At 42.4% G+C, this 27,834-nt stretch overlaps 3 protein-coding genes across 7 annotated transcripts in view; 2 read left to right on the top strand and 1 right to left on the bottom strand.

The window, feature by feature from the left end:
• Positions 1–8,631, top strand: part of LOC119164103 (uncharacterized) — a 49,104-nt gene extending 40,473 nt beyond the window's left edge. For 2 of the 3 annotated variants that reach the window (XM_075871005.1, XM_075871006.1), the window contains exons 14-17: positions 1,270–1,438; positions 3,251–3,308; positions 4,597–4,651; positions 8,139–8,631. In XM_075871005.1, the coding sequence (XP_075727120.1) occupies positions 1,270–1,438; positions 3,251–3,308; positions 4,597–4,651; positions 8,139–8,241 (385 nt within the window). In that variant the 3' untranslated portion in view covers positions 8,242–8,631. Of the gene's footprint in view, positions 1–1,269; positions 1,439–3,250; positions 3,309–4,596; positions 4,652–6,444; positions 6,501–8,138 lie in introns of those variants that run through there. The other variant, XM_075871007.1, reaches the window with a different exon arrangement.
• A 1,800-nt stretch (positions 8,632–10,431) lies between these two features.
• LOC119164102 (bifunctional 3'-5' exonuclease/ATP-dependent helicase WRN-like) lies at positions 10,432–16,664 on the bottom strand. The gene is made up of 2 exons (XM_037416208.2): positions 13,822–16,664; positions 10,432–11,190 (listed from the first exon to the last, which is right to left on the bottom strand). Exons 1-2 carry the CDS (start codon positions 16,513–16,515, stop codon positions 10,789–10,791), a joined length of 3,096 nt encoding a protein of 1,031 aa, XP_037272105.2. The 5' UTR covers positions 16,516–16,664; the 3' UTR covers positions 10,432–10,788.
• A 630-nt stretch (positions 16,665–17,294) lies between these two features.
• On the top strand, positions 17,295–27,207 carry LOC119164104 (CUE domain-containing protein 2-B). Of its 3 annotated transcripts, none has more exons than XM_037416210.2 (8): positions 17,295–17,425; positions 18,182–18,285; positions 20,729–20,860; positions 21,599–21,657; positions 21,757–21,896; positions 23,537–23,793; positions 25,576–25,636; positions 27,054–27,207. In XM_037416210.2, the coding sequence occupies exons 2-8, from the start codon at positions 18,191–18,193 to the stop codon at positions 27,198–27,200; spliced, it is 891 nt and encodes a 296-aa protein (XP_037272107.1). In that variant the 5' UTR covers positions 17,295–17,425; positions 18,182–18,190; the 3' UTR covers positions 27,201–27,207. The 3 variants fall into 3 exon arrangements, with proteins under 3 accessions (XP_037272107.1, XP_075727126.1, XP_075727125.1); XM_075871011.1 differs by lacking the exon at positions 17,295–17,425 and adding an exon at positions 17,733–17,846; XM_075871010.1 differs by lacking the exon at positions 17,295–17,425 and having other exon boundaries at positions 17,966–18,285.
• Positions 27,208–27,834: the final 627 nt, after the last annotated feature.

Consider the following 27,834-nt stretch of genomic DNA (forward strand, 5'->3'; position numbering starts at 1 on the left):
TGCTTTGTTATAATGAATATTTCATTACATCCAGTTTCGTTATAGTATTGTGGTTTGAGTGTAGTGTGACCGTGAGATATGCCTTCATTGTAGAGAGAGCACAGAACTGTGTTGATGAATTGAGACAGTAAAACATGTTGGAATTGTGTTACGAGGGCTGGTTAATGAAGTCAGAATTGGTCATTGTACTGATTGATTGATTGACTGATACAACGGAGGCTGAAACAGTGGGACTAGCACGTTTGGGAAACAGCAGTTGTGTGGTATTTGTTGCCCGGCATACTTGTTTACTTGCCCTGTTCAGACTCATCTTTGTGTGTTTGCCAATTAGCCCTGTCAAGTTTTCACTAATGAGTAAATAATATTATAACAAAGCTGCAGTCTAACCCAATCTGCATATATTGAATCTGAAGGAGATGAAAAGGTTCTAGGTAATTCAACATGTAAAATATTTTACATATAGAAAATATTTCAAGGGGTCTTGCAGCTCTTTGACAGGCATAATAATTGTTTATATGTGGGTTTGCCATATATACTCAAACATCATTATAACAGATTTGCATCTTACAGGAAAATGAAAATAAGTTTGTTGTATATAAAAATTCATATATATATATATATATATTGCCACTCTGTGTTGGTTGCCTCCATATATAGTTATTCCCTCCACCATTTGTATGTAATATCTATGTAGCCACCTCTAGCTAGATGGCATTATGTGTGTATGTCCTTGAAAACAATATCACTAGATGGCATTAGTAGTTTTCGTATAGTTGACAAATAAGGAGGATAGATGGTGCTGTTGTAATATGAAATTCACAGCATATCCACGGAGTGAGTGATGATGAGTGGGGTGAAGTGTCCATCCATTCGTCTGTCCGAAGTGTGCTCTAGTGTGATAGGAGTGGACAGACAAACAGACGGACGGACGGACGGACAGATGCTTTGCCTTACTCATAATCATTCACTCCTTGGATATGCTGTGAATTTTTTAAAATTTGCTTCGTTATAACCAATACCTTGTTATATCTGGTTTCCTTATATCGAGCTTTGAGTGTGTAAAAGTTCAACTGTATTTGTTTGGGCAATTACAAACCTTCACTCCGTGGATATGCTATGTTATGGATATGAAACGTTAGTTTGTAAAAACTGGCCTAAGTGGTCATTTATATTTTGAGTGGAAACTGGTGCACAGTAGAGAGAGTGCTGCACAATGCTGACTCAGTACTAGTTTAGGAAGAAAATGTTATTGGAACACCATTGGAACAGGTTGCGAGAGCTAGAACACGAGAGGATCGAGCTGGAACAGCGGGTGCAAGAACTGTCCGAGAACTTGCGCATTGAGCAGCAGCGGCGCCACCTGCTCGAGGGTGAACTGGGAGAAATCGAGTGGGGTGTGCCAGCACTTCCTTCCGGACATTCGCTGGACAACGAATCGGTAAGCTTTTCTGTCATTTACCGTTCATTGACTAACCCTTTACAGCTATTCTTTGGAACAGTTCATTACCTTTATCAAAGTTAAAGGGTCACTAAAGAGCAAAATGATTTTTCGTGCATTAGTAAAGCACAATTTCACTATACTGGAAACACCACTCTTACTGCGACACAATGCTTGGCAAGCGAGAAAATGCTCAAATAGAAAATGCTAGTGGAAACGCCACCTTGAGATTCCGGACCAAACCACCATGACGTAGTAAATTTTAAAGGCGCACACTGGTTCCTACATAGCTTCCACTCAATAAAAATGAAGTATGTTGTCATCTGTGGGTGCCATAGACCTAGCATATGAAGTTCCAGAAAATTTAATCAGGCTAATGTCATGAAAATACGAAAAATACATATTCAAGTTTGTTTATCACGTGTGGAGACTTCGACGCAAAATTTAGAGATGAAACTTCGACCTTGATTTTTTCTTCTAATAACGAACTTATGGCAGTGACACTTATGGTATTGGAGTTCTCAGAGTGCAGTTTATCAATCTAAACCAAGTCGTTGTTTCTCTTCAGTGTCCCTTTAAGCATGCATGTTCGCATTGCATTCGGCAGCAAATGCCTTCCCAACGAAGTGACATATTTAATAAGGTATTTCAGCACTGCTGTGCAATGTTACAGTTCATGATGTTTACAACTAAGCGACCCGTGTGATAAACTGCTCATAGGGCATAAAACAATCCGCTGTCGCGATGTAGAAAATATGTGGGACAGACTGGTGTCTGCCTTACCTAAAGGTCATGCTAGCACGAAAAGAAGACGAATCTTCACCATTTTTGTCAGTGAATGGTTTATGCGGCTCTAAACCATTTCTTCGAAGTATGCGTCGTTACGAGGCGCATTGATAAAAACACATGAAATCATCGAGGCTCTCCTAAGGAAAACCATAAAATCCACATTTCTGTTTCATCTGGCAATCCGACTGCGAAATCGGTCTCCAGAGAGAAAAAAAAAAAAAAGTGGTAAGTACCAATAATGTGAGGATGCACGCTAAGACAGACAATTACGTACTATTCGCCTTTTCTCGGTTGTAATAAACGTGTCAAGTTATGACTACAGCACCTGACCTGCTTAGATCTCTGCCTTTTGGCCTTGTCTTTATTACGCCACTTTTCTAGAAGCATAACGAAGTATCTAGAAGGCCATGAACACTTTTTATAGCAGGACTTACTAATGGTAAAACTGACCATAATGTGAAAAATTTTCCTCTATCTTACAGTAGCTTGTAGTGCTAAGTGAAATTTATTTCTTTCTGAGAAGTCTGCATGGGCTTTCTTTGTGGCTTAGTACTACTGCAACTAGCCAATTTCTTTACTTGCAGTATTGTATGAAACTGTACCCTTTTGTGCTTAGGGCACGTAGATGCATTGATTGAAAAACTGTAGCAGCACGGGTCCTTGTCGTAACAATAAAAAAACGGTTACGATGTTAACATTCAAAACGTTGGGGCAACGTTGCATCAACAGTTGGGGAATAATGTACTTTGTACATCTCCTTGTTATACTTAGGTATACATACATGGCCAATGTAGGAGTCCCGTGGTTGCTACAAATAAACGTAACTTAGAGGAAGTTGTACTTATTAACAATAATTTGGATGCATTTTCATAAAAATGTACTTCATACGTCTGCTGCACTGATTTATATATCGTTCACATAGGTGTGGAATGTGCGTAGTTGCGAGATCTGAGCTGTGAGTGCTACCATGTGGCCTGATCCCATAAGGTTCCGACTTTTCTTTTTTTTTTTTTTTTCTTCCAGCACCGTCTGTTGCTGCACGACGACGTGATCAAGATTCCGGCCACTGACTACTCTATCAGTGAGTTGTTAAACCTGACATTTGTACTGCCTGTTGCTGTCCTGTTTTTGTGCTGACGCATAATTCCCAGCGTTTCTGCCATTATGGGTTCTGCTTAGAGACTCAGAAAGCATCATTATCTCCCGCCTTGTTTTTGGAGCATGCATTGTACTGCAGAAGTCTCTTGTATCTAATCTGAGATTATGCTATAGTCCGAAAGAATGCCTTTCTTTAAAACATTATAAGTATGCTACATGTTGACATTTATCACGTGGTGTCTCAGGTTTGTGGCACCCACTTTTTGCAGTAAGCCTACTTAAATGGGAAAGGCGGAGCTTGACCTCTAAGATGCCAGCTGTGCCAAGTATCTCAGAGGCAGTGCGTGCAAGCTTGGCACGTGCACAGTGTTTTGAACTTTGTTTTAATCACCTAAGCATTCATTTTGGTTTTGGATACATCCTATAATATGTGACATATGTGCAATGGATGATGAAGGTGAAGGCTGAATCGTATTTTTTTTACCAACAAAGAAACGAGCGGTGTTACATGTTATTGTTATATCAGGGCCATGAATGTGATATTCCTGTAAAATTCCTGTAGTATCAAATATGGGATAAGCACAATCATATTTTTTAAATAGAAATGCTTGCTTTTGAACATCATTGCTTAGCTTTGCGGGTACTTTTACCTAAATAAACATATGTGCTCACCTGGGCGAGATTTTTAGAAAAGCTTTACATTATTAATTAATTTATTTATTTGCAATACTGCCAGTCTACTGTGACCATAGCAGATGGTTAATTGGGTTAATACGTACTAGTGTAACAAAAACGAGGACGAGAAGAGAGAAAACAGACTACCGCGCTGACTCACATCTAAAATTTTATTATGTCTTGATAGAACGGGAATTTCGAATTGCCACTGAGACCAGCACTCACGGGAGTGCATTGTGGAAGTGCAAAGCTATTGGATTAGAAGTGAGGGATGTGCATTGACTAATGCGTAAGCTTGCAACCTCTGAATCTTGGCAACCCACGTTACGAAGAATGTGTGCAGAGAAGCGAATTTGTCAAACAGGGATCATTGCTTGAGCCAATGCTCTGGCATGTGGGACTTATCATGGTAACAGCGGCTGGTGATAAGATGAAGAAGAGCATTATTGTCCAAACACTGGCACTGGCGACATTTATTTTTGGATGAGCTTTCATCACCTCAAGCCTCCATACCCCGCTAAACTTCGAGTTCATGTGTTATACTAAGGGGCTTACAAAATTACTCCTTTGTTTTCTGTATCTTTTTTTTTTTTCAGCTCGTCAATTTATGTCGCACGCATCCAAGCTTCGTAGGTGGCTGCAGGGAAGGCAGTAAGTATGATAGGAGATTATTTTCGCATGCTGTGCTTCGTCACGAATCGGTGCACTCAGTGTCTATAGCAGTGTTGCATGCATAAGAATGCCGCAAAGAGCGAATGTGTGGTAGTTCGGTGCATTTGCTCTGTGCGAAACATGGTGCTGTGATGTACGCAACACCGTTGCTAACACTGCCGTCCTGCACGTGACCCGTTCATTCAGTTGTAAGTGTAACATCTGTTCGGAAACGTTTGTATTTACTGTCACGTTAACATTACAAATATTGTGCTGAGTATCAATCGGTTTGCCTCAGACCAAGTTTTGCTAAGCTACCAATAAAATTGCTATTGGACTGTAATTTTGAGCATTAATCTAGATGGGAATGAGATATGTGCTTTCTTGATTGGTAGGTTTCTCTATACTAAAGCCACCTCTAAGTGCAGAACAAACACTGGAAAGTTTCGAGGAGTATAATTCTGCTTGCACTTGGCTTAATGCTCTACGTTTGGTGTCCCTGTGGTCTTTGCCATATTGCCATTTTCATTTTTGTGTAATTGAGGGGTACCTAGTTCAGGTTTTCTTCTTGTGTTTAGCTGATTCTGTTTAATTTTTTTGATTCAGAGTAAATAAGAAGTGTATTTGTGCAAATTTCTTGATTACTCCTGGTAGATTGGAAAAGTGGTGGTTAACAGATTGACAACAAACTCTCATTACCACTATAAGTTTGGATGGCAGGACTTGACCTCTAATTTCAGTATAGTGGCAGTCAGTGATAGCTAGTAGTTTGATAACAGTGGTTCATGTGGCATGTAGCATGACAGCTAACTCTTTTATAACAGGAGTTTACAATTAACAGTTTGATAGCAGAAAACTGTAACAGCTAAAAAATTTGGCAACAAGAGATTGCGATCGGTGACAGTTTGGTGATAACACAGGTGTGCATAACGGTTGAAGGCCTTATACTGGCTTAATGACCTATAAAATTTTAAGTCGACAACAGCTAATGGTTTGAGAGATATCTGTTATCTGTGGGAATGTTTTAATTGCACGTAACTCATGGTTTAGCCTTCACATTTTGTTTAGACCATTACCTACAGTTGTTGCTTAGTTTTCTATCAATTAGTGAACTCTAATAAGGGTTAATGCAATAGTTTCAGAGCGAACTGAATAGTGTTAAAGAAACACTAAAGTGATACCTTAAAATAGTTTAAACTGTTGAATTATTCTTTCAGGACTCTGTTGTAATTATTTTGCCACCGTAGGATGATTATTGGAAAAATGAAAATTGAATTTTTTTGTTTAAATTTCATACCCACCACGTGAACATCTGGGTGATGTCATAAATTTCAAAGTCTTTTTGGATGTTTTCATTTAATCGGTTTTGTTAAGTTTACTGAAGCTTGATATCTTATGACTTTGGGTCCCCTAGAGCACACTGAAAATCGTTTTCAGTTACTAACAATTGCGTGGGCTCTAGCAGATGCTATAAAAATTTATGCAGCCATAGCAAGCTGGTGCGAGAACTTTAAGACGACGTCGTCACCTTTAACTTCTCTTGCACGTTTTCTAGCTGACCAAACATCTCCTCGTAATAAGTGTGTTGCTTGCGGTATTCTTAAATCCTAATTTACTAATAAAAGAAAAACAGTTTTGTCTTTAGCGAGTGTTAAATGTAGAAAGTTGGTGTTAGAGTTTTTTTTTTTCTCTTCTACAATGCTTCTAAATTTTTGCGAGAACTGCTGACTATTCAGCCTTTTATTGCTGTTGTATGCATTGCTTGACATGCACTGAGCCGACTGGTTTTTCAGGGACGCATCAGGTCACAGTGTGCATCACATCTAAGAGGCTTTTTGAGGCGACAGAGGTACCCATTCCTTTTTTTTTTTGGCATTTCTTAAGAGCTATCTTTATATTTTAGCACTGAATTTTGATAATGAGGAAGAAATGAAAGTTGCAATTTAATTTCGATTGTGTATTGACAGGCTTTAAACAAACAGTAGCCATGTTAAAAGTTCTCCATATTTTATTATTAAGAATGGTGAGGCAGCCTTGCGCATTTTGCTTTATTGTTGTTGGGCAAGCTTTTAAGGGTATTCCTTGCAAGAAAAAGAAAGTTGAAATCGTAGACCTACGGCTTTAATAGTGAGTGACGTCTGCTGATTTTGTTTCCTTTTATTTTTATCACTGACATTTATTACATATGGTTTGATTCTTCTGGGCCAATTCGTAATGTTTTAAGCTGCCTTTGCAACTTAGTGGACATGGCATTGTGAATATACTAGGCTGTGGGTTCAATTCCTGACCATTGTAGCTGCATTTTCCATGAGAGGCAAAATTCAAAATTGGTAGTGTGTGTATGTACTTAAGCATTGGTTTACGAAACCCACGTTTTTAAAATCACAATTTATGATTAAATTTGTCTACAGAATTCTGCATGTAAACGTGTATGGCCATGGGTTCAATGTGCAGCTGCTTTATCACAATGCTTGCAAACTGCAACAATTATCCATGCGTCATGTTTTCTGTGCATGTCAATGAATACCGGGCACCTGGAATAAAATTCATTCTTTTATACTTCAGCATCCATAATACTTCAGGGAGTGGTTTACAGATGTTAAAATTTAGTTTATTTTAATTCATTTCATGCGGGCCTCGTTATAACAGTTGCATCTTACACAAAAGTAATTCCGTTATGTCCAGAAATTCGTTATGAAGGTTTATTCCTAGTACTATATTCATTGCAAGACTATTTTTTTCACTTCGTTATAACCGATATTTCGTTATATCTGGGTTCTTTATATTGAGGTTTGAGTTGTCTTAACAGGGGGCTCACGTGTCAGTGCAAAAGAGCATGCCCAGGCACCACTTCTTTTGTGCTGCTATAAGATTTATTTGGAGTGATTGAAATCCACCTAATGTGTCCTGATGTTTGCACTGTATTTCTCATTCCCATGACCTGTTGTGTCAAGCTATGTTTGTGAGACTGTCTCGTTCGTAATGTGACCCCATGTGCACTTGCCCCAGCTTATTTCAGCCTTTGCGTTCATGGTTGATATGTTTAAACTTTTAACAGCCACTGTAACACACATAGCTTACTGTGCAGCAGTGCAACAACAACAACCAACTTCACGCAACTAAGTGAAACATGAGAAAAATGAGTTCAGTTTCGTAACAATCTGCCTTGGTACGTGATTGACATTGCCGTGACGATGCCAGTGTATGTACTTCACACTTGGACACACTACTCAACACTGTGAGCACTGCTGAACAGTGTGAGGCTCCATGCACTGTTACGCTCACAAACTTAAACTTAAGGTCACACCTGTGTGCAGGCACTTAAACGAGAGAGTGAAAGACCACCTCAAGGAAAATTGAGTTCTGCATGATAGCTACAGCTAACTGCGCGATTGGCAGGTCGCTGTCATTGGCTGAAGTTTGCTCGGGGTCGTGCATCTTGGCGTCGTTTTAACTCGCGCGGTGCTCCGACTTGTTTACATTGCAGAAGAAACTGCCGGCTCGCGATTCGAAGGCGCAAGTACGGCCAGATCACGCTGGGCCTCTACCTCGTGCTGATTCACGTCATACTCCTCGCGTACGTCGTGTGAAATCACCATCGTTGGACACAGGGTCAACAGTCACACAACTGAAAAACACCGGTCCCAACAAAAATCGCACAAGCCTAATGAGGATCGCACAACGACCTGTTGTGTTCGTACAGCACAGTACTCGTTAACCTTCTACACAAATGATCTACACGGAAAACACTGCAAGCTCATCGCCACTTGGCATGCAGGTTGACTAACGATAAACTCGACGTTGGAACTTCTTCCGGAGCATTTGGTGACAATGAAGACAGACTGACAAGTACTTTACATTTTTTTTTTACCCACTTAGCGCCAAATGTGTGCCTTCATTTTCGTGAAGTGACAATTCGGGAGTGTCGCCTCGCATGTCGCGCTTGCAAATTGGAAGTGGTGCTATGGCATACGTCTAGTTGGCAAAGAAAGTACAACTGCCACGTTGTGTAATAATGCGATGTCTGACTGCGTCACCTGGTCCCTCATCGTGGGCAGAACTGAAAACGTGAGGTCTGAAAACATGAAGTCTTGTTGCATTGTGTGAAAGCTGTGTATGTTTGTATGAATGTTGTACTAATAGATGCACTGTTTTGTGCTAACGTCGTTTACAGACAGACATGCATTTTCCCCCTGTGATGTCACCCTCATTCGTCTCTTTTAAGCTTTTTCTTTTATATGCAGACTTCTCAAAAAGGCTGCCAACGTTCTCAATTTTTTCTGATGAAGTACTACATAAGCCTCTGAACTAGGAGTTCATGGCAGTGGTGTTGCTTTAACTGTGGCAACAAAAGAAATAGTGCGGCTATGAGCTTTTATATTGCAGCTGTGGTTTGTATGCATTGCAGCAGAATCTTGCTTAGTGGAGGCATGGGACCAGCTAGACAGATGTACATTTTAGGGCAAGGCAAATAAACAATTGTGTACAGTATCAAATGAAGAAAATGGCTTTGATGTGTTGAATTATAGGTGTCACCTGCAAACTGTTTGCCAATTGCAGTCCCTACGTAGCTGCAACTGTAATACTTAAACATTTACTATAGTCATGGTGTCAGTAAACTAGAACGAAGTATGAATTAAGACATACCACAGACAACAAATCGACAGAATTCTATTCACATTCAATTCCTTTTCTTGCTTTACTATCAGCGAATGATCACAGGGCTAGCTCTGTAATCACAGGTTTGGTAGCACTGGCTGGTAGGAGCTACTAGTAATTATTTAGTTATAACCAGTCAATTAAGCAAATTAAAGAATGCGCCAGAGCTCGTTAAGGTAAAAGACTTTAGGTCTCTGAAGTTTCTGAAATATGTTTGACATTGCATATTAGCGGTCAAAGAACCAAAGGATTACTTTTACACCTGTGCCGATAAATGTTTCCAGCCTATTGCATACCTCTGAAACAAGGCGTGGCTTTCATAATGTGTTCTTTGTCGTGCATGTGCACATAAACTGGAGTTACAAGCAACATTGTGACCTGATACCATGATAATGTGCATTAGCATATGCACCTATGTTAATATTGATAGACATGGACATCACATCACTATTCAAGCCTCTTAAAGTCATCGCCAGTTGCTTTTGACAGTGTTCTACAGTCCAAATGTAGCAAGGGCTTGAAATATGACAACCCTTTTTGTAAAGCGATACTGAAGTTCACCAGAAATACCTGCGGTTTACTGCAGCATAACAGATTTGTTGAAACCGTTTTGTGTCTACTGTGGTCGTACAGACATGTCACAGGACTTGAAAAGGCACGAAAAATGCAATGCAGCACAGGAAATGGTATGACAGGCTGCTTTGTATTCTGTGTCATTGTTTCTTTCTTGCCTTTTCATGTCATGAGGGAGAACTCGTCGAACTATTCGTTCTGCTGAAGCAAACAAGGTCGAATATAAATAATAAAAAGATATTTGCTTTACTTGAACTTAGCATTCATAAAAATATATACGACGTCATGCAACTTATACAGTACAAAAGAAATAACGTAACAAACAAAATAAATGCAATGCAAAAGGCAGTATTACTCAAAAACTGCATTTATAAAATTGTAAGTCGGGGAAATTCCACTGGGTGAATGCTAAGTAAAGGATGTGTACTACTAGATGTGCATACTGAAAATCATGGCAACAGGACAGAATCGTTGCTCAGGACACCTTCCATATTTCTTTTGGCAGACTTAACGAGTAGGTGGTTGCAGAATATGTTAAATAACACATGTACTTTAAAAATTCATTTTATTTGCGAAGCTATGATTAGAATAACTTGAGCAGATTGCCAGGGCTCATCAACTTACTTCTGCAGAGGCACTTCATACGCGTTAGTATCAACATGGCTTCGCAGTAAAGTTCAGAACCAAAACACAAGTTTTTTGCTATGAGTATCTTAGCATTATATAAGAGCACGAATTCACTGCACTGATAGTCTTCGCATTTGGGGCCTTATATAAATGGTTATCGCTTTGCACGAGAGAAAATGCAGACACGGAAAGTAGAATATCACGCAGTCTGAGCAGATCGATGACGGGTTGCTATGATGACACACTACATCGTAGGAGACAATAAACAGCAACAGTTTTCACTTCCTGAATAGCGAACTGCTCTTCATCTTTTTGCTGACGGTCATCAGCTGCTCAGTGGAGACACCTCGCTTCTCGCTTCTTGTCCGTGGCACAGCGTCTTCCGCTACAACTTGTTTTTCTTCAGCCGGCTTTGGCCGCTCGCTTGCGGTCTTTCGACTACCAGTCACCGACGACGTTAAGGTCTTTGGGAGGTTCAGTCTAGAGTTTTCGATGCCATACTTAGCTTGCAGGTAAGCCAAGACCGCTTTGATGTGATTGAACTCGACGTGTTCAGGACAGAGGTCCTTGATCGGAGTTAGTCTGCCGATGTCGCCGCTCAGATTCATCACAGCGTTAGTGACAGCTTCCAAGATGTCAGTTGTCACTCCGAGACTCTCCAGGTCAACCGGTAGTCCGACCTGTTCACAGACGCAATGGGGGCAGAGAAAATTTATCAGATACTTCCTACTAGGAAACTGTCATGCATTCGTTCGCGATTATTTATTCAAGTTGTGCAAACGATCACACGCTACAAAATGTTTCGCACGATCACAATTACACATCTGACAAGAAGAAAGACAGCCATGTTCTGCGATTGGCAGCACATGAACCACATTACATTGTTACTAATCACTTTTTGAATCAGTGTTTTTGAGCGCTCTAAAAATTGGCGGCGCGCTTGGTTATTATAGAGTGCCCAATCTACCTTCGGCTGGTTCTTTCGGAGTGCCAACCTCCAACTCGGAGTGTTCCTGACGACTTTGACTTGAAACTATGAGTGTTGGTGCCATCTGGTTGGGAGAACGGGTAACGCGACACTAGTTGCCGCAGTTGCCGACCTGTGACAGTGCAAGCGCACAGGACGGATGGGTATGGGAAGAGCATCAGACATGTAATACAATGTGCAAGTGCGTCGGGTTGTGTTTGTGGCATTTTTAACATTTGTGTGACGAGTGTGCATTTACCGAGCAGTTACTGCATGCACCATGCCAAGGCGGAGGCACAAACTTTGAAGCGCTGCGCTGCATCCAGACTAGTCCGAACTGGCCACGGAACTGGGTGGCATCCTTTGTTGATGTAACACACTAATGTTTTCCCAGTGACTTTTTAGGCTGGTGGCACTACAGATGCACTGCTCCGAGATAGCTGAAGCGTTGGTTACCTAGCCATGCCCATACATAACTGTATTACAAGACCAACTGCTGCAAAATTTTACTTCGTCGATATTTAGGATGAACGCTGCATAATACCGACATCAATAATGTGAAATGTAATAGTATGGGAAGTTGGGCAAGCTGGTTTGAGGACATTGTTGGAACCATTTCAACGTGCACACAATAGACGAGAAAACACAAGGCGAGAAGACGAAAGGGCCCATTTTTCTTCTCGCCTTTTGTTTTCTCGTCTATTGTGTGCACGCCGAAATGTTTCCAAAAATGTCAATCGCTTGTACTAACAGCCTTTAAATAGCACCTTATGAGATGATTTCGACACCTATGAATGGGCATAACATTCCAAAAAAGAAATAACAATAATTGTAATAATAATAGTAATAGCCTCAAAGACACTAAACACATTATGTAATGCATTGCCTGAACTGCAAGGTCAACCTCGATCAGTGCACTGGTTCTTTATGTTCCGTATCATATCCGCCTGGTAGCAAAGAAAAAGCAGAATACTATATGGTGTATAAGGAGAATCCTAAAAGAAATATACTTTCTTAGTGTGCAGTACATTTCAAAAAAGTCACATAGGGCAGAGCTAAAAAAAATGTTCTGCGCACGAAGAAAGTGTATTTCATTTAGAATACAATACCAACCAGCCCAAGCAGCTACGTTTTTGCATTATAGCAAGAAGATCTGCCCTTTTATCACAGCCAGAAAAGGGGTGTGTTTAGTGCCACCATTGATGCATCACATTGAAAATGTACTGCACCCAATTATTTCTTCACCAGATTCTCATTGTAATAGAAATTGCGATTTGATCTAACATGGCAAAATAGAGAGTTTTTGCAACAACGCTGCTGTGAAACCAGATATTTACAGGAAATCTGCTATCGAAGGAATCTAGTGAAAACAAACCATTCAGTGCTCATTGGATAGCTGGCACTTGAAGTACAGCTAATCTAGCCTTCAAGATGGGCTAGTGGAAATTGCCCAGGAACTTCTATAGTGTTGGTTTTCTACTGGACTACAATGTGCATGCCATATTTTTTTTACTTTAAGGTGCAATTTAGATAAAAATTACCAAGATCACAACATGTTATAAAATTCGCAATGCTCAGTAAGTGGAGATTCATGGTGCCTTCACAAGTCGCTGGGAATTGTTCAGGGTATATCATTTTAAGGGGACATTAAAATAAAACAACAAATTAGTTCAGACTGATATGCTTTGAAAACTCACAGTTTTAATTTCATTACTGCAAGTTAATTGACATATTCTGGAAATCAATTTGAAAAGTCTACATTTTTCACAGTATATCACCAACGGTGGTGTCACGGATTTGAGAGTTAGTTTATATTTCAGCCACATTTGCTCAAAAATTTTCTGACGCCTGGTACATTGAGTCTGTGGCTCCCTTAGAAGACAATGTGATTCGTTTTTACAAATGAGGAGCTACATAGGTCCTCTTCGCAGATGCAGTCAGAATTTATGAAATCATGAATATTAATGCATGAACTTCAAGATGGCATCACCACCAGCATTTTATTTTATTTTTTGCATGTCTTCTTGCTTACTTGCATGTCTTCTTGCTTACCAAGTGTCTTTTTGCAGCAAGTGTGATATTTCTAGTACTGTGAAAGAGTACCGTATTTACTCGATTGTAATGCAACCACAATGTAGCGTGCGAGCTGACTTTTAATTCTTTCCAGGAAGAAAGAAATTAACTTCGGTATTCCATTGTAATAGAGAGAGCCGACAGCTGACATCTGGAAAAAAAAACTCGTATTATGAGCAACTACAATAGTTTACTAACATGAGAAAAAAAAAGTCCCTTTAAACAAATGGCAAGCTGCAGCATAAACAGCAGTTTTACAAGAGAGTGTCACCTTGATGGCTTCGGTGAGGTGTCCGATAACTGTCGAAACGGCAAGGCCGCGGCTAGTCGCTATGCCCGTGACGTTCTGGCTCTTTCGATACAGAAGGTAAGTCACTCGCTGCGTGTCGTTCAGCTCCTGCATCAAGTAGTTCAAAGAATCATTTTGGCACGAAGAGGCATCCGTCGACACCTCGTCCTGGTCATCCGATGGCTGAAGACCGCGGTCCTTGCAGAACTGGGAAACCACCTCGACCACCCGTCCACCGAACTTGTTCAGTTTGGCCTCGGACACACCTTCGACCTTCCCTAGTCGTTCCAGAGATGTCGGACAAGCCTGGGCGATTGTCAGAAGAATGCGGTTATTGAAAACCATGTACGGAGCATAGCCACACTCTGACGCCATTCGGTTGCGAAGCTCCACCAACTGGGCATAGAGCTCGGAGCGGAGCTTTTCATCTTCTGATGGCTCCTCGTTTCTGGTCAGTGCCAGGAACGAATCTTCGTCTTCCATCTTAGCTTTCTGCCGGCTTTCTATGATGTCTGCGAAGCCGGTCGCTGGCACCGGCAGCCTAGGAGCCACAGTCTTCGGCAACACTTGAGGCTTCGCTACAGGCCGAGGAGCTTCCATGTCGGCCAGTTCAGTCGTCGGTTCAAGCAGAAGCTCCTCACTGCCACGAGTCCACTCCTTCGCCTTTTCTGTCAGGACAATGGAGGAAATAAATCGTGTAGCTGCACCTTTTGGCATGCCAGAGTTGTGGATTGCCTTTTCCTGCAGATATCCTTCAGACTGTAGAAGCCTTGCGAAAGCTTTCCAGAATGCTTCCGTCTTGTGCTTCCCAGTACCGAAATAGATGCTCTTTTTCAAATAATCTGGCACCTTCTGTGAGCAAGATCCCCGTAAAACGGCTATGGGTACAGTTATCCCGTACCTCTGCTTTGTCCCCATAACAACATCAAACAGAAGACGGGCTTCCTTAGTATAGTTAGTCTTGCCGTCTTTGTTCGTCTGGACCTGCTTAGCATCTTTAGTCTTGTCCTGGTTAAGTCGGCGCGTACAGTTGTCGCAGCAATGTGGCACGCCACCAACCATGTCTGCCTCAGCGCCGGCAAAGTGGGCCAGCAACAACTTACGGCGGCAGCGAGTGCTGCTTAGGTAATGCTGCATTTTGTTTAGCATGTCTGTCTTGTGTTGGAGGAACAAAGGATTCGAAATGTCCTTCAGGAAGTATTTGTTTGAGACGAGGTCTCCATTACTGAAAAAGACTATGCACTTGCTGGGCAAACCATCACGGCCGGCCCGGCCGATCTCCTGGTAGTAAGACTCAATATCTCTCGGGGCGCCATAGTGGATGATCTTTCGCACATCGGGCTTGTCGATGCCCATGCCAAATGCGACCGTTGCCACGACGACCTGAACTTTGTCTTCCAGGAACATTGTGTGGGATTTTTTTCTTTCTTCCAGTGACAAGCCGGCATGGTACAGGGCGCACTTGACGCCCAAGTTGTGCAGTATTTTGATGACTTCTTCGGTAGTCCCCCGCGTGGAACAGTAGACGATCGTCGGGCTGTCGTCTTTTGGAATGACCTCTTTCAAGTCGTCCATCATGACGCCTTTTCTTCTCACATCCAAATACAGGTTGGGCCTGTCAAAGCTTGTACACGTCAGGACGACATCTTTGAGTGAAAGGGCGCGTACAATGTCATCTCTAACGTTCGGGGTCGCAGTGGCCGTGAGCGCCAGGAATGGAACATGCGGGAAGCTTTGCCTCAGTGCGCCCAGTTTCCGGTACGAATGCCGGAAGTCATGACCCCACTGCGACACGCAGTGGGCTTCATCAATGGCGAATAGAGTGATGCCAACACGTTTATCCAGCATTTTCGGCAGGCTGAGGTTTGACTCCGCGAACTCTGGGGTGATGTAAAGGACCCTGTACTGACCCGCCAACAGCTCATTCACGGCTTCACTCTGCCGGCTTTGCGCCGAGCCCAAGAAGCACGCCGGAATGTTGGCAGCGGCCAGACCCCGGACTTGGTCTTCCATCAGAGAGATTAGGGGAGACACCACGACAGCCGTTCCACCCGTGTACACGGGTGGGTACTGGTAGCACAGACTCTTTCCGTAGCCGGTCGCCATGACAACGCAGTTGTCCCTCTTTTCCTCTAAGATGGAGCGCACTATCTTCCACTGCATCGGCCTAAACGCGCTGTGGCCGAACTTGATCCTCAATACCCGTAGGTGGTCCTCCGACGGTGGCGGCTCGTTCCTGAGCGACTCTTCGGTGGTGACTTGAAACGTGGGACCCGCCGGCGCGCCGTTCTCGCAAAAGCTGTCGAATTCGTCGTCAGTTTCAATGTCGTAGTTATCATGGCGGTCTTCATCGACGCCTTCATTGTGAACCGAGCCCGATGGATCGGTGGCATCGAGCTTGCTGACACTTTCGGCTATGTCGCACATCGCGACGACGCTCTTATCGAAGTCATCGTCGCTACCCCAACCGTCACTGTCCCCAACGCCGTCGCACGAAGGCGCAGATCCCTTCGTCGTCGCCAGTTCGTCCCGGAGTTTACCGAGCATTTCGGCGACTAGCTTGAGCTGGGATTCGGTCCGACAGTCGGAGTTCGCTTGTTCGTCGCAAACGAGGCATTCGATGTCGTCCAGGAGTACTCGGACTTTAGACAGCTCGGCGCAAATGCCTGAAGACATTTCAGCCCTCGTAGCACAACTTTACATGACTACGTTAAATTGACTAAAGCAAACTTCGCGCGGGTCTACATCGCAACGATCGCAGCAACCTGCCATGCAACCCGCGCATTTCAGCCACAGTTTCAGCCATTTGAGCTAACGGGTCACCGTACATGCAATAGCAGCGTGTACTCTCGAAAAGGAAACCTACGAATATAGTATAGACAACCGAAATAAGTTGTTCGAAAACTATATAAAAGACTAGCCTTAATTTTAAGACATGCGCTATATACCTCAAATTTCAGTAATTATCGAGCGCTTAAGGGCACGCAAATGCTGTTAACTTATGCTGTTTTTTTGTTTTAGTGTGGTTGTTAATATGATCACACAAGTGACAGGCATGACACAAACATGGCGTCTCCATGCTGGCGGCCATTTTTAAACTACTCGAACCATTGGATCGCTTGCACTATTCAAGGACAATTGCGCCGCTTGGTTCGTCCGCACGTTTTAATTTTCGCACAAAAACCAAACAGCAGAGCGAGTATGTTTGCGCAAACCAGACAAGTTCACAAGCACGGCAAGCTGAAAATAAAAAAAAAAAAACTCACGAGCGCGAACTCGACAAATGACACTGCAGAGGGTTTTCTTACGCGCCGTTTCAGAATAACCCGGCGAAACTAGCTAAAGCTTGGTTAGCGCCGATTACGAAAGCGCTTCGCCCCCCCGGTAACAGTGCAAATACGATGCGCAAAGAGAAAAGCTAAACTGGAATTGGCCGTCATTTTGTTTACAGAGGGCGCACCGGCGGGCGCTTACTTTAGATGTTGTTTTCACTTTCGGAGCGACAGTTTCTCTCCTTCGGCATCGGTCGCGTCCCTGTTTTCTTGTGCGAGGCGAGCGGAGGTCTTTTTTTTCCACTGACAAAAAGGTACGGCCGCGCTTTGTTAAGGCCCGTGATAACCTGGGAAAATATTTCGTACGCTTCCTTAGGCTGCTTCATCCGTGAAGCGAGCGTATGATGCTGCGCGTGCGGTCAGCCGCCGAATGCAGTGACTTGCGCGCCCCTGTGCCTTCTTTTTTTATCTTTATCGGCGACATCGCCGAAGCTAGAGAGTTGTATCCGCTGAGCGGGCGGAAATGTGACCAATATCTCTCCTTCCGCCTTTCCAATCTTGATAATGGTCGAGCGCGGTGGGTTGTTCGAAATCGGAAATAGGTCGGTCCCGTGTAGAGAGGACCGCCGCTTGTTGGGGCAGCTAGCCGAGGTGGCGAGTTTGTATTGTTGATTCGCGGTGTGCCAACAAAAATAGCCAACAAACAAACCCTCGTCAACGATACTCGATTGCAAGGTACGATAGTCCATCCCGTGAGGTCTCAGTGCGCCGAAACAAAAACATCGTTCCAAAAAAAGAAAGAAACAGTGCAGTGCGGAATGGACGCCTTTTCGGTTTCCGTATCGTGCTAGCGCCGGACGGCCGCTCGAATAGCTCCGCTGTTCTTTTCGTACAGTTTAAAACGGCCTTGTGTTTTCATTCGCTCTAATGCGTTCACCGAGACATCTGTAAGTGTCGAAGCGTGCGTCTTTAACCGGCGATGCGAAGGATCGCGCGTGTCTCTGAGCTGTAGTTGCTGTTTCGGGAACTGCTTTTTGTGAAACTCGTGCCCCCCTGTTTTGCGTCGGCAGACGGGAAGAATGAATGGTGATGCTTCAAAGCCTGCTTCGGACGCTTTCGTGAAGAAATCCCTGGTGTGCTTCATTCAGCAGGAGACGAACGAAGATGCCGCAGAGTAAGCGAAACTGTGGACTCCTGTCCGTTTAGTGTGGCATGCGCTCGTGTGAGCAAATTTGTTATTGCGGCGTGCTACTCTGAACTACACTAAACTCTAGTAAACGGCGGCTCGTTGGTTGACGACATATCCGCATTTTTTTTCTTTTAGCATGCCGCCTTATGAAAATTCAGTTGCGTGGAAATAGGAATTGTGTGCCAAATAATCAGAATAATGTTGTGCACTGCTTGGTTCGTTTTCAAAAGTGTACCCGCTTCATTGAACTCAGTTAATTGCTGCATGATGAGCCTTTGTAAGGCAGGTCGTACATGTGAGGTATGTTAAATTTGATTATATACACCATCAAGGCAAACAGTACAAGAGTACCATGAAGAGATTGCGGTAAAGTAAGCCATCCCCTTGAGAAATAGCATGTTGAGCTTTACCATACAAGCATTGGCAACAGATAACGTTTTTATAAAAATATAAGCATAATTCGTTGCCAATGCTTGTATGGCGAAGCAAAATATGCTATTTGACCGAATAAAGCCCGGTAGCATTGTACATGTGGTTTGCAGTTCCTGTGTCTAGGATTTTCTGTGCAGTAGCGCTGTTTTTCTCAAGACAAAATTTCGTGCTGGTTTTGTACAAAAAGGCTTTAATGCATATTCAAGTCACTACAACATTCGCTACGTTGAAAAAGCAGAGTACTACCCTGTATTTAAAAAAAAAATGGCAGCTATTCCTGTGGGAGCGTTTTCTAGTAAAGAAATCTTATTGCTCTCTAGTGATGTCATCGTATTGCATTAGAAAGCAATAGACATGACACTCATCATATCATTCGTATAGCCATTGTTGATGTATACGATCATGAAATAAGCCTTGTGAATTAGGTCGTCTGGCACAATATACGTCATAAATGATGACCTTAGGTTAAAGGCACTTTAGTGTAAATTTTGGCAGGGACGCTAGAGGTGACTCTTTTGGGCATAGGTGATTCACCGGGGTTCATTATTGTTTCATCATTTTAATTTCTGTTGAAAAACTGTGGCAAAAATTTTATCGTCTCTGAAAGCAAATGTAAGCTTCAATGGAAAAATTTAAGAGGTAGAAGAAAAAAATTCTAGACTTAAGATTTTACTATAGTATATATTCTTTTAGAAGAGGCATTAACAGAGTCAGGTGTATTAAACCACCGTTGTGTATATGTCACTGTAGAAGTGGTCAAAGCTTAAAACTTCAGAAAGTTTCTTTTAGAGGTGATACCTTGCGATATTCTCTTGTTCCTCTCTCTCTCTCTCCTTTTTTGTTGTACTGCAAGGGACTGAAATGCTCTGCTGTCTGATATTGCATCTTTAGAGCCCAATGATGAATTTTACCACACTTGTGTCTAAGAACAGAATAGAAATTTTGTAGAGGTTTCTATACTCCCTTTTTTTTTGTAACGCCTGGAAAGACAATGTACATAATAAATACATAAATTAAATTCAACTATCATGGATATTGTTGATGCCATTGCTGATTCTAGCTCGTATTCACATAATGAGTCGAATTGTAGCCTATATACTGCACAGCCCCTGCAGATGTTGCAACAACTATGCAGTGGAAAACGTTGGTACCATCACCTAATAAATTTAAAACTTGCACATAATATTCTCAATAGCTTTTATGCTTTCGTTTTTGATGTTCAGCATGTTTCTGTGTCCGGCTACTTGCTGGGCACAAGTTTATATTATGTGGTCGCCACTTCTGTTGCAGCTATTAGAACCCACAAAAATATATATTTTTTTGTCTGAGAGAACATTAGCCCTTATACAAGAAGCGGAAAGAGTGGCAAAAGATCTGTGTGGGGCTTGTATGTTCTGCTATGAACAAGACTATGCATTCTGTGTAGCATCAGCAGAAATTTTTCTAGTGTTTTATGGCAAAGTTTTAGCTGTCATGCATGTTGCTGCTGACAGACACATGTGTCTTGTATATTTAATTGGGACGGAAAAATGTTGTATGGAAGAATGTGAAGTGGATAATTTCAAAAGTGTCTTATAATATATTTGATAATTTAGTTGCAAACAAACACAAAAATTAAAGTGTTTTATGAATCCTTTCTCAAATATGTATAAGTAATCATTGTCTACTGGTCATTTCTAACCGAAAATGTGTCTTGTGAAATTTTTCTCAAAGATAAGTAATCATTATTTACTGGTCATTTCTAATCGAAAAAACAATTATCTTCTTACATGAAACAGTCAGAGGTTCTCTTAAAGAACTGTTGAATGTAATTGAATGAGATGTATTTAACGAAACTGAATATCACCTTTTGAAGAAAACAAGTTTTAATTTGGAGCGTTGCCTGATTTAGGATTCAACGCATGGGAATGACACTAAGCTCGTAATATATCGGTGATTGAAAAATTCCACTGCAACGCAGCTGGAAACAATAATTTATTTATTTTCACACTCGCAGCATGATCGACGAAATTCTGCTGGCCTACGTCGTGGGGATTCTGGAGTCGGACATAGCCGAGGAAGGATTTGACGTGTTGGAGTTCAAGGAAATGCTTTCCGCTTACATTCCAAGCTTCGACTCGATATCAGAGTGAGCACTTTTCTCTCCGTGGGTGGTCCGCAATACATTGGCAGCTGTTATCAATCATTTCGTCAAGAACATCACAAAATTTTATCAACGTTTAAATTTGACACTGTTCATCAACTCGCCCAAATGCACTTCCTTCAGTTATTTGTACATGCATAAGGAGTGCATGCGAAGAATGCTTTTGATCTCTTTAGATTGTTTCATGTAATAAGAAAAGTTAGGGCATGAGGTTTTCCACTCCTCGGTTTTTGTGAAACTGTAGGTCTGGTTAGACTGATGAACTATTCACTAAAAATCTTTTGTGTCATTAACGCTGAAATGTTAGGTTCATTATCAGTAGATATAAAAGTCATGTCAGCGTTCTAGTCTAGTGCTTATTAATTCAGTGCCTTTGTGCATCAGTGTTATGTCATGGATGTCAAAGGATATTTTCGTGTTTCAACCACTTTGGCTTAGCAGAAATTCTCAAAAATTCACAATGTTCAGCCTTTGACTCCTTTGGACCCAGTGTGATCTATTTTTAGTGGTAAGCAATCATGTAGGCCCCAGCAAACACCAACAATATCTATGATCAGATAATTCATTATCATGCCCCCTCGAACTAGCATGCTAGGTATGTCGCCAGACAATCCTTTCCAGTGCTCGTGAAATAAATCTCACACACTCTCTCTCTCGAAGTGTAAGAGCGTGTCGGTCATTACATTATTGGCTTTTGCGTGATCACTTTCTTTACTTGTGCAGCACAAAGATTTCCTCTTGGGTAGGGCTGCTCTCCGGAAAAGTCGGAAAACACACTGAAAGTAAGACCCTTTACTAGTAATCAGAGGTTGATGAATCTAAGTACGGTCTTTTTTTGTTTTTAAAGCTGGTTAGTGCAACTTCCTCACACCTCGTTTCAGCGAAAAGAACGGCAGAAAGCCTGCTGACCTCACCAGTCATCTCGCCAGAAAGCAAAACGTCCAACAAGTCAACACCCCGCTCCCGAAACACGAGTCAGTCGGAAGAGGACATTGGCAAGCCAAACCGCATTGCCGTCTGTGTATGTCTTATTCAACCTCATTCTTACAGTGTGACTGTTTTATCTACTCAGACACAACACAAGAAAAAAAAATGTCAGCTCCGCCTACAGCCCTCGCTGTTTCTCCCACAGAGAGAACCTGCATAACTGTTCCATCCAATAGCTCTTGTTAAATTATCATGATGTCGAGCACCTTTCAAGCATTTCAGACAGTTGACTTTACCCAACGTACAAGTGTTTGTGTTGCTTGTTTTAGGCTGTAAACTCGAACGTCCTGGTCAATCTTGTCGGTGATTCTGACACCACACCTCAGCCGAACGCAATGTGTTAGGCAGTTAGGACAGACCTTTATCTCTTGCCCCCGCATTCAGAAATCCTTCTTCACTTTACTTACCTTCGTCTTGAATGAAGCACAAATGCATTCCAAACGCAGTCTTCAGGTGGTGCCAAGGCAGCACAGACGCGCTTCAAACGTGCTGCCTTGAGGCGGTGGCAAGTCGAGTTCAAGTCAAGGAGCATTTTCTGAATACGGGGTTAATATGTTTGGTGTTTACACTAGCTTAAAAAAAAGTACTGCATAGAGTTTAAGTGCAACCCCGCTCGCACGGCTGTCTTAGGTAGCTGATGGGCTGGTGCACTTTGGCTCTGTGGGTGGAGCTTACGTTTTTTTTTCGTTGTAACTGCATATGGTGGTTCTGAAACAAACACCCCTTTGTTGACATCTTCTGAAGCACAATTGACAATGCCATTTTATTTAGCATTCCCTCGCACAAAATTTCACTATTAAGTACTACGATGTATAGTGTTTGTACACAACGATTCAGTAGCATTTGAAGAAAATCGGAAATAAAGCAAAAAGTAGTGCAAAATGCATCAGGAGTGGAAATAAAAGCCGCTCGAACAGCAGCTTCATGGAATTTCTGACCGAGATGTTTTGTTGCATTGTCAGCAAATGGTGAAATATGATGCCTAAATGTGTGAAAAATATAAACGTATATAAAGTGCTAGCTTTTATCTTTACCGATGTTAGCCCTTTTGCAGTGATTACCTCAGTGAATGCCTACAATATGCAATGATGAGTGTTAATATACCTTTAGCATTAGTCCAGGTGCTTTATGATTCTCATCGCCATATCAGTCGCTTCTAGCATCATCATAACATATCTCTACTATTGCAGCTTAATCCTATTGTGCTCATATTTTATTCTTATTGCAGTATGTTATCTTAATGCTTTTTGTATAGTATTTAAAGTTTGTTACGATGCTACATTAAGATTTTTTTCTTATTAATAACGAAATGTAAGCAACTTATATTACTATTATTTATGCATGCCTCCTTATAGACCCATTAAATGCAGCTGTGCTCCTAAACCTGTTTGCATAGTATAGTCTACTCGACTGAACCGATAACTAGCCGCACAAGCAAACGGTCCAGATAATTTTCGAACCATGTATTTCGCACTTGTCAATAAAACCCGACTGAAAGTAATTTTGTATGCTAAGAAATTGTGGCTAGTAAATAACACGGTTGTGTGAATTCACTGCACCTTGAAGCAGAAGGATGCTCAACGCGAAACATTTTTGTTTGTTTGCTTCTTATTGATTAAAACCTCGCCCAAGCAACGCCGGCAGTTTTTTCTTTAATCTCGCGTTGCCTTGCAGGACGAATCGGAACTGTGCGACGGAACTACCTTTCGCACGCTCTGCGAGATGTTTCCGGCGGCTTGCGCTCTGGAAGTCCGACGCTGTCTTATGGTCGCCGGGGGCGACACAGAGGCTGCCGCGCAGCTGCTGCTTCAACGAGATGCAGCAGTAGAGACGTTGCTGTCTGGACCCGCACACAGCTCGGCGAATCCACGCAGAGATACTTCGGCGCTACCACTCGGCGACAAGGAGCTCAGAGAACAGATCCTGACGAGGTGCATTGCAACTTGGTCATTGAACTCTGGTCATGTTGGTTTCATTTACGTTGATAGATGTATATATCAGTTTTGGGCAGAAAGCATACAGTACACACACTCAAATCTCCATAAAACGAACACGAATATAACGAAGTATCAGCTATAATGAAGCTAATGAAATATAGTCTTGCACTAGAGACATTGTTAGAAATAGCCTTTATAATGAATTTCCGGATATAACGAACCCATTTTCTTGTAAAATGCAACTTTGTTATAATCAGGTTTGAGTGTACATCATTAAAACTGCATAACATCTTGTAAAACACAAGTTCTAGCTGATGAAGTGCAGACCTTAGGAAAACGTTGTAAGAAGCAAAGGAGATAAAGTTGTCTGCTTCAAAGTTGTGCTTCAATAAGGAAAAACACATTTAAAGTAACATTATCAACATTATAAGTGCAGAAATTACTGTAGCATTACAGTATTTTTTTTATTTGCTGAATTTTATAATTGTTATGCAGATCAGTTGCTCCACTGGGGTGCATTTAGTACCGTATTTACTCGCATCATTTTCAAACCCCTAATATTTCGTCAGCTTTACGAAAAAAAATATTAAAAGAATACTCGCATATTTTGCCCTCCCTGACCCAGCCGAGCCAGCTCGCCGGTGCACGCACGAAGTGGCCCTTTTGGATTCTTAGGTCGGGCGCGCAGTCAAACGGGCTGCGAGTGCGAAGACTTCCTCCGAACTAGGGTCCCTAGAATACCGTGCGCGAACACTCAGGCCTGTTGGGGGGGTCTCCAAAACTGCTCGTGCATTCGTCCCCCTTTATCTCTTCATCTCTACCGCCGTGTGAATGCGCCCTCGCGTCACGGCATGGACGACTTTCGGCACTGCAGGCGGGTGAGGACCTCTTGGGCCTGTCGCACCAACTGTTCCCCTCGTTCTCTGCGTCCGCGCTAAAGCACCTGCTTGGTCGTCGATTTCGAAAGTTGAGGTTTCGCCATTCGTCCCTCGCATTTTTGCTGTTCTCTTTCGATGGGGTACAGTAATTATATATACGGCGAAATTTAAGTTCGCTGTTGTGAAGTTTGCCAAAGAAAACGGGAATCATGCCATCGCCAAGCACTTCGGAGTCAAGTTTTCCAACGTGTGACGATCGGCGCGATGAGTATGGAAGAAGGAGTGTGCCTGCTTGCTGATACAGGTTTCCGGTCGTTGAAAAAAGACTTTTCAATTATGTGCGAACGCTTAAGTCCTGCGGTATCACTGTGTGGTGAAACCTAGTTTCTCCCAGCATTGTCGAGAAGAGCTAAAAAAACAAAAACGGGTAATTCGAACGCGCTGAACAGTACCAAGGGAAATGTGCATGCGAGGGCGGTGGCAGCGGCCGCGACGATGATTCTCAATTGGACCTTTGTGTCAGCGATTCAGACTGGACTGTGCATGACCAAATCCGACACGTTAAAGTACTTGCTAATTCTGTTAAGGAAATAAGTACACTTTGTTCGCGCTCCAATTTATCTTATTTTCTTTATTGTATATATAGTACTTGGTGCGTTAGGACTATTGCACATTATTTCGTATGCGTTCGTGAAATCTCTGCGTAATTTGCAGAGATTTTCGAAGCCCCACAATAACGAAAAAAATTGTGCAGGTTGTACGGTAGATAAAAACTCCTGAGCTGAAACTCCTTATTGACATGTGGAGCTGTTTAGTACGCCCCTTTTTTTTTAGTGCTTATGCAATAATGTCAGATGTTTTCATTCCAGTTTTGTTCTTTTGTGTTTTATTTTTATAGATATGGCTACATCGATCAAGACGAAGATGAAAAGGAACATAGGCCTGTTGCGCCAAAGACTGTAAGTGATGCCTTGTAATTTTTTGTGCCAATCAAGAATATTTTGTTAATGGTCATTTCGCTGAATGGTTTAACTCAAGAGAAATATAAAGCAAAACAAGTAACCTAGAAACCAATAGTCGGTTTTACTTTTGAAAGCCGTTGGGCCACTTTCATGAAAAATGCCAGATTTAAAAGGCTAGGAAACAGGCAGGCTCTGACTTTATTTTCTTTTTATCTCGTAAACAAGCTTGCCGATTCCCGCAGAAAGCCATGGGGATTGCGTTTGATGAATGTCACAGCTCTGCACACCGGACAAACGCTTCACTTTGAAAAACATTCCCATGTCCCTCTTCATCGCCTATCCAGACCTCCTCAAGCACGAAGTAACTTTATCATTACGTCGCTTCACAGATGAGAAATGGATGGTGGGCAACTTTATGAAGCACTGGCTGTGTTGATTGCTTCTCTGCTCTATGAAATGGCACCTTGGCTCTACTGTGATGCGCTTTTGGCTTCAAATTTGCCGCACTTTTTCGCCATGCTGTTTCACCACTCTGACATGAGGGACACTTGGAGAAACCCTTGCTTGGTCTCTGACTGTGTGCCATCGGCATTGTTGCTCCTGTCATGTTATCCTCCTAAAGTGGGCATAGTCACGACTGTACTACAAGCAGCGCATATGCATGAGGCCACAATTTTTTATATTATTTTTTATAGTGATCAGTTGACACGAGAGCTAACTTAAATTCTGACCTGTTTTGCTGTGTATGTAGCATGTTATGCTTAAAATTTGTTAGCGCTTGAGGTTACGAATATGTATCTGTTCATTCCTTTTTTCGCTTGTTGCTCTTCTCTTAATTGAATTCCATGTTTCTATATCGCTTTTTACCATGATGTAGCTTTTTTTTTTAATTTGTATGTACTGAATGTAACTGTCGCTGTGCTGCCGTGAGCCCTTGTAATGGGGGCGGCGGGCTCGTCAAGCTATCGGAAGACAGCTTTTATGTGCCGCTCTTTTGTCTGTTTATGAAATAGACAAAGAGCTTATTGATTTGTTGATTTGGAAGCCAGATGTCACTGCACAAGAGTACAATGTGAGAAGCTTGGTTTAATGTTTAGGTGGCCATTCGTTGTACTGATTGTTAGATGGCAATATAACGATAATTATTGGGGTTTAACATCCCAAAACCACCATATGATTATGAGAGACTGCGTAGTGGAGGGCTTCAGAAATTCCGACCACCTGGGGTTCTTTAATGTGCACCTAAATCTAAGCACACGAGCCTCAAGCATTTTCGACGCCATCGAAAATGCAGCCGCCGCATGTGCCTCTGCACTGTTCAATTTATGATACAGACAGAGTGATTATGATGCACAGTACAATGCACCCGAGAATTTCGCGTACCAGATGCATGGTGCTTTATCGCTGGTCGCAGGAACCAAAGAAGCTCATCCGCTATCGGGACAACAAGATCGTCAGCGTCAAGGGTGAGAAGTATTCGGAAGTCAAGCGGGAGGAGAGCGACGACATGAAGCGGACCTACGTGACTCTAAAGCCAGCACGGCAATATAGGTTCCATTAGGGTTACACATTTCTCATTCGCTTGACACTCGCCGCAGGCTGCTTAGTAGTACGATGACCATGTGACCAATCGGTGCTGCCTCTGCCGTTGTTGCTGGCCCCATCATCAATGATGCTAGGGTACTTGCTCCAGGTCCACACATGCACACTGGCTGTTTAAGTGCACAGGAAATCTGTCTGGTGAGAAACATACGGACCTGGAGGAGTCGTCTGCTTCTGCACAGACAAACCTAGTGGCAATGCATCTGCTAAGGCTGAAGCACACGACCTGCACCTTTCTGCTAAGATAGAGCAGACAGCACGAATGGTCAGACTGTCTGTGCAGAAATTTTCTCTCCCTGAACATATGGTATAAGGAGGACTACTGTCTTTTCTGTCTGGGCAGTAATGGATAGATTATCTTCTACAGAGCAGACACCATCTGCTCTATATAGGCAGAAGTCCATGCCATCTGTGCAGACGCATTGTAATCTGCTCCATTTGTGTCAAGCCAGACAGGTCGTCTGCTAAAACAAAAACTGTCCCTCTCTGTACAAATAGAGCGGGTGGCAGTGCATCTGGCACAGACTTTTCCTTCCACAAAACAGAAAGCAAATTTCTATCCATTTCTGCTCGAACGGTGCAAACGTGAGTGT

This window comes from Rhipicephalus microplus, chromosome 8 (assembly GCF_043290135.1).
Source record: "Rhipicephalus microplus isolate Deutch F79 chromosome 8, USDA_Rmic, whole genome shotgun sequence".
Classification (NCBI taxonomy): domain Eukaryota; kingdom Metazoa; phylum Arthropoda; class Arachnida; order Ixodida; family Ixodidae; genus Rhipicephalus; species Rhipicephalus microplus.

Coding starts and splice junctions, on each gene's coding strand:
- LOC119164102 (XM_037416208.2), bottom strand. CDS start 16,515: ATGTCTTCAGGCATTTGCGCCGAGCTGTCTAAAGTCCGAGTACTCCTG. Junction 11,191..13,821: donor ACCTCACCGAAGCCATCAAG/GTGACACTCTCT, acceptor GTCTGTGAACAG/GTCGGACTACCGGTTGACCT.
- LOC119164104 (XM_037416210.2), top strand. CDS start 18,191: ATGAATGGTGATGCTTCAAAGCCTGCTTCGGACGCTTTCGTGAAGAAA. Junction 18,286..20,728: donor ACGAACGAAGATGCCGCAGA/GTAAGCGAAACT, acceptor TCACACTCGCAG/CATGATCGACGAAATTCTGC. Junction 25,637..27,053: donor GGCCTGTTGCGCCAAAGACT/GTAAGTGATGCC, acceptor CGCTGGTCGCAG/GAACCAAAGAAGCTCATCCG.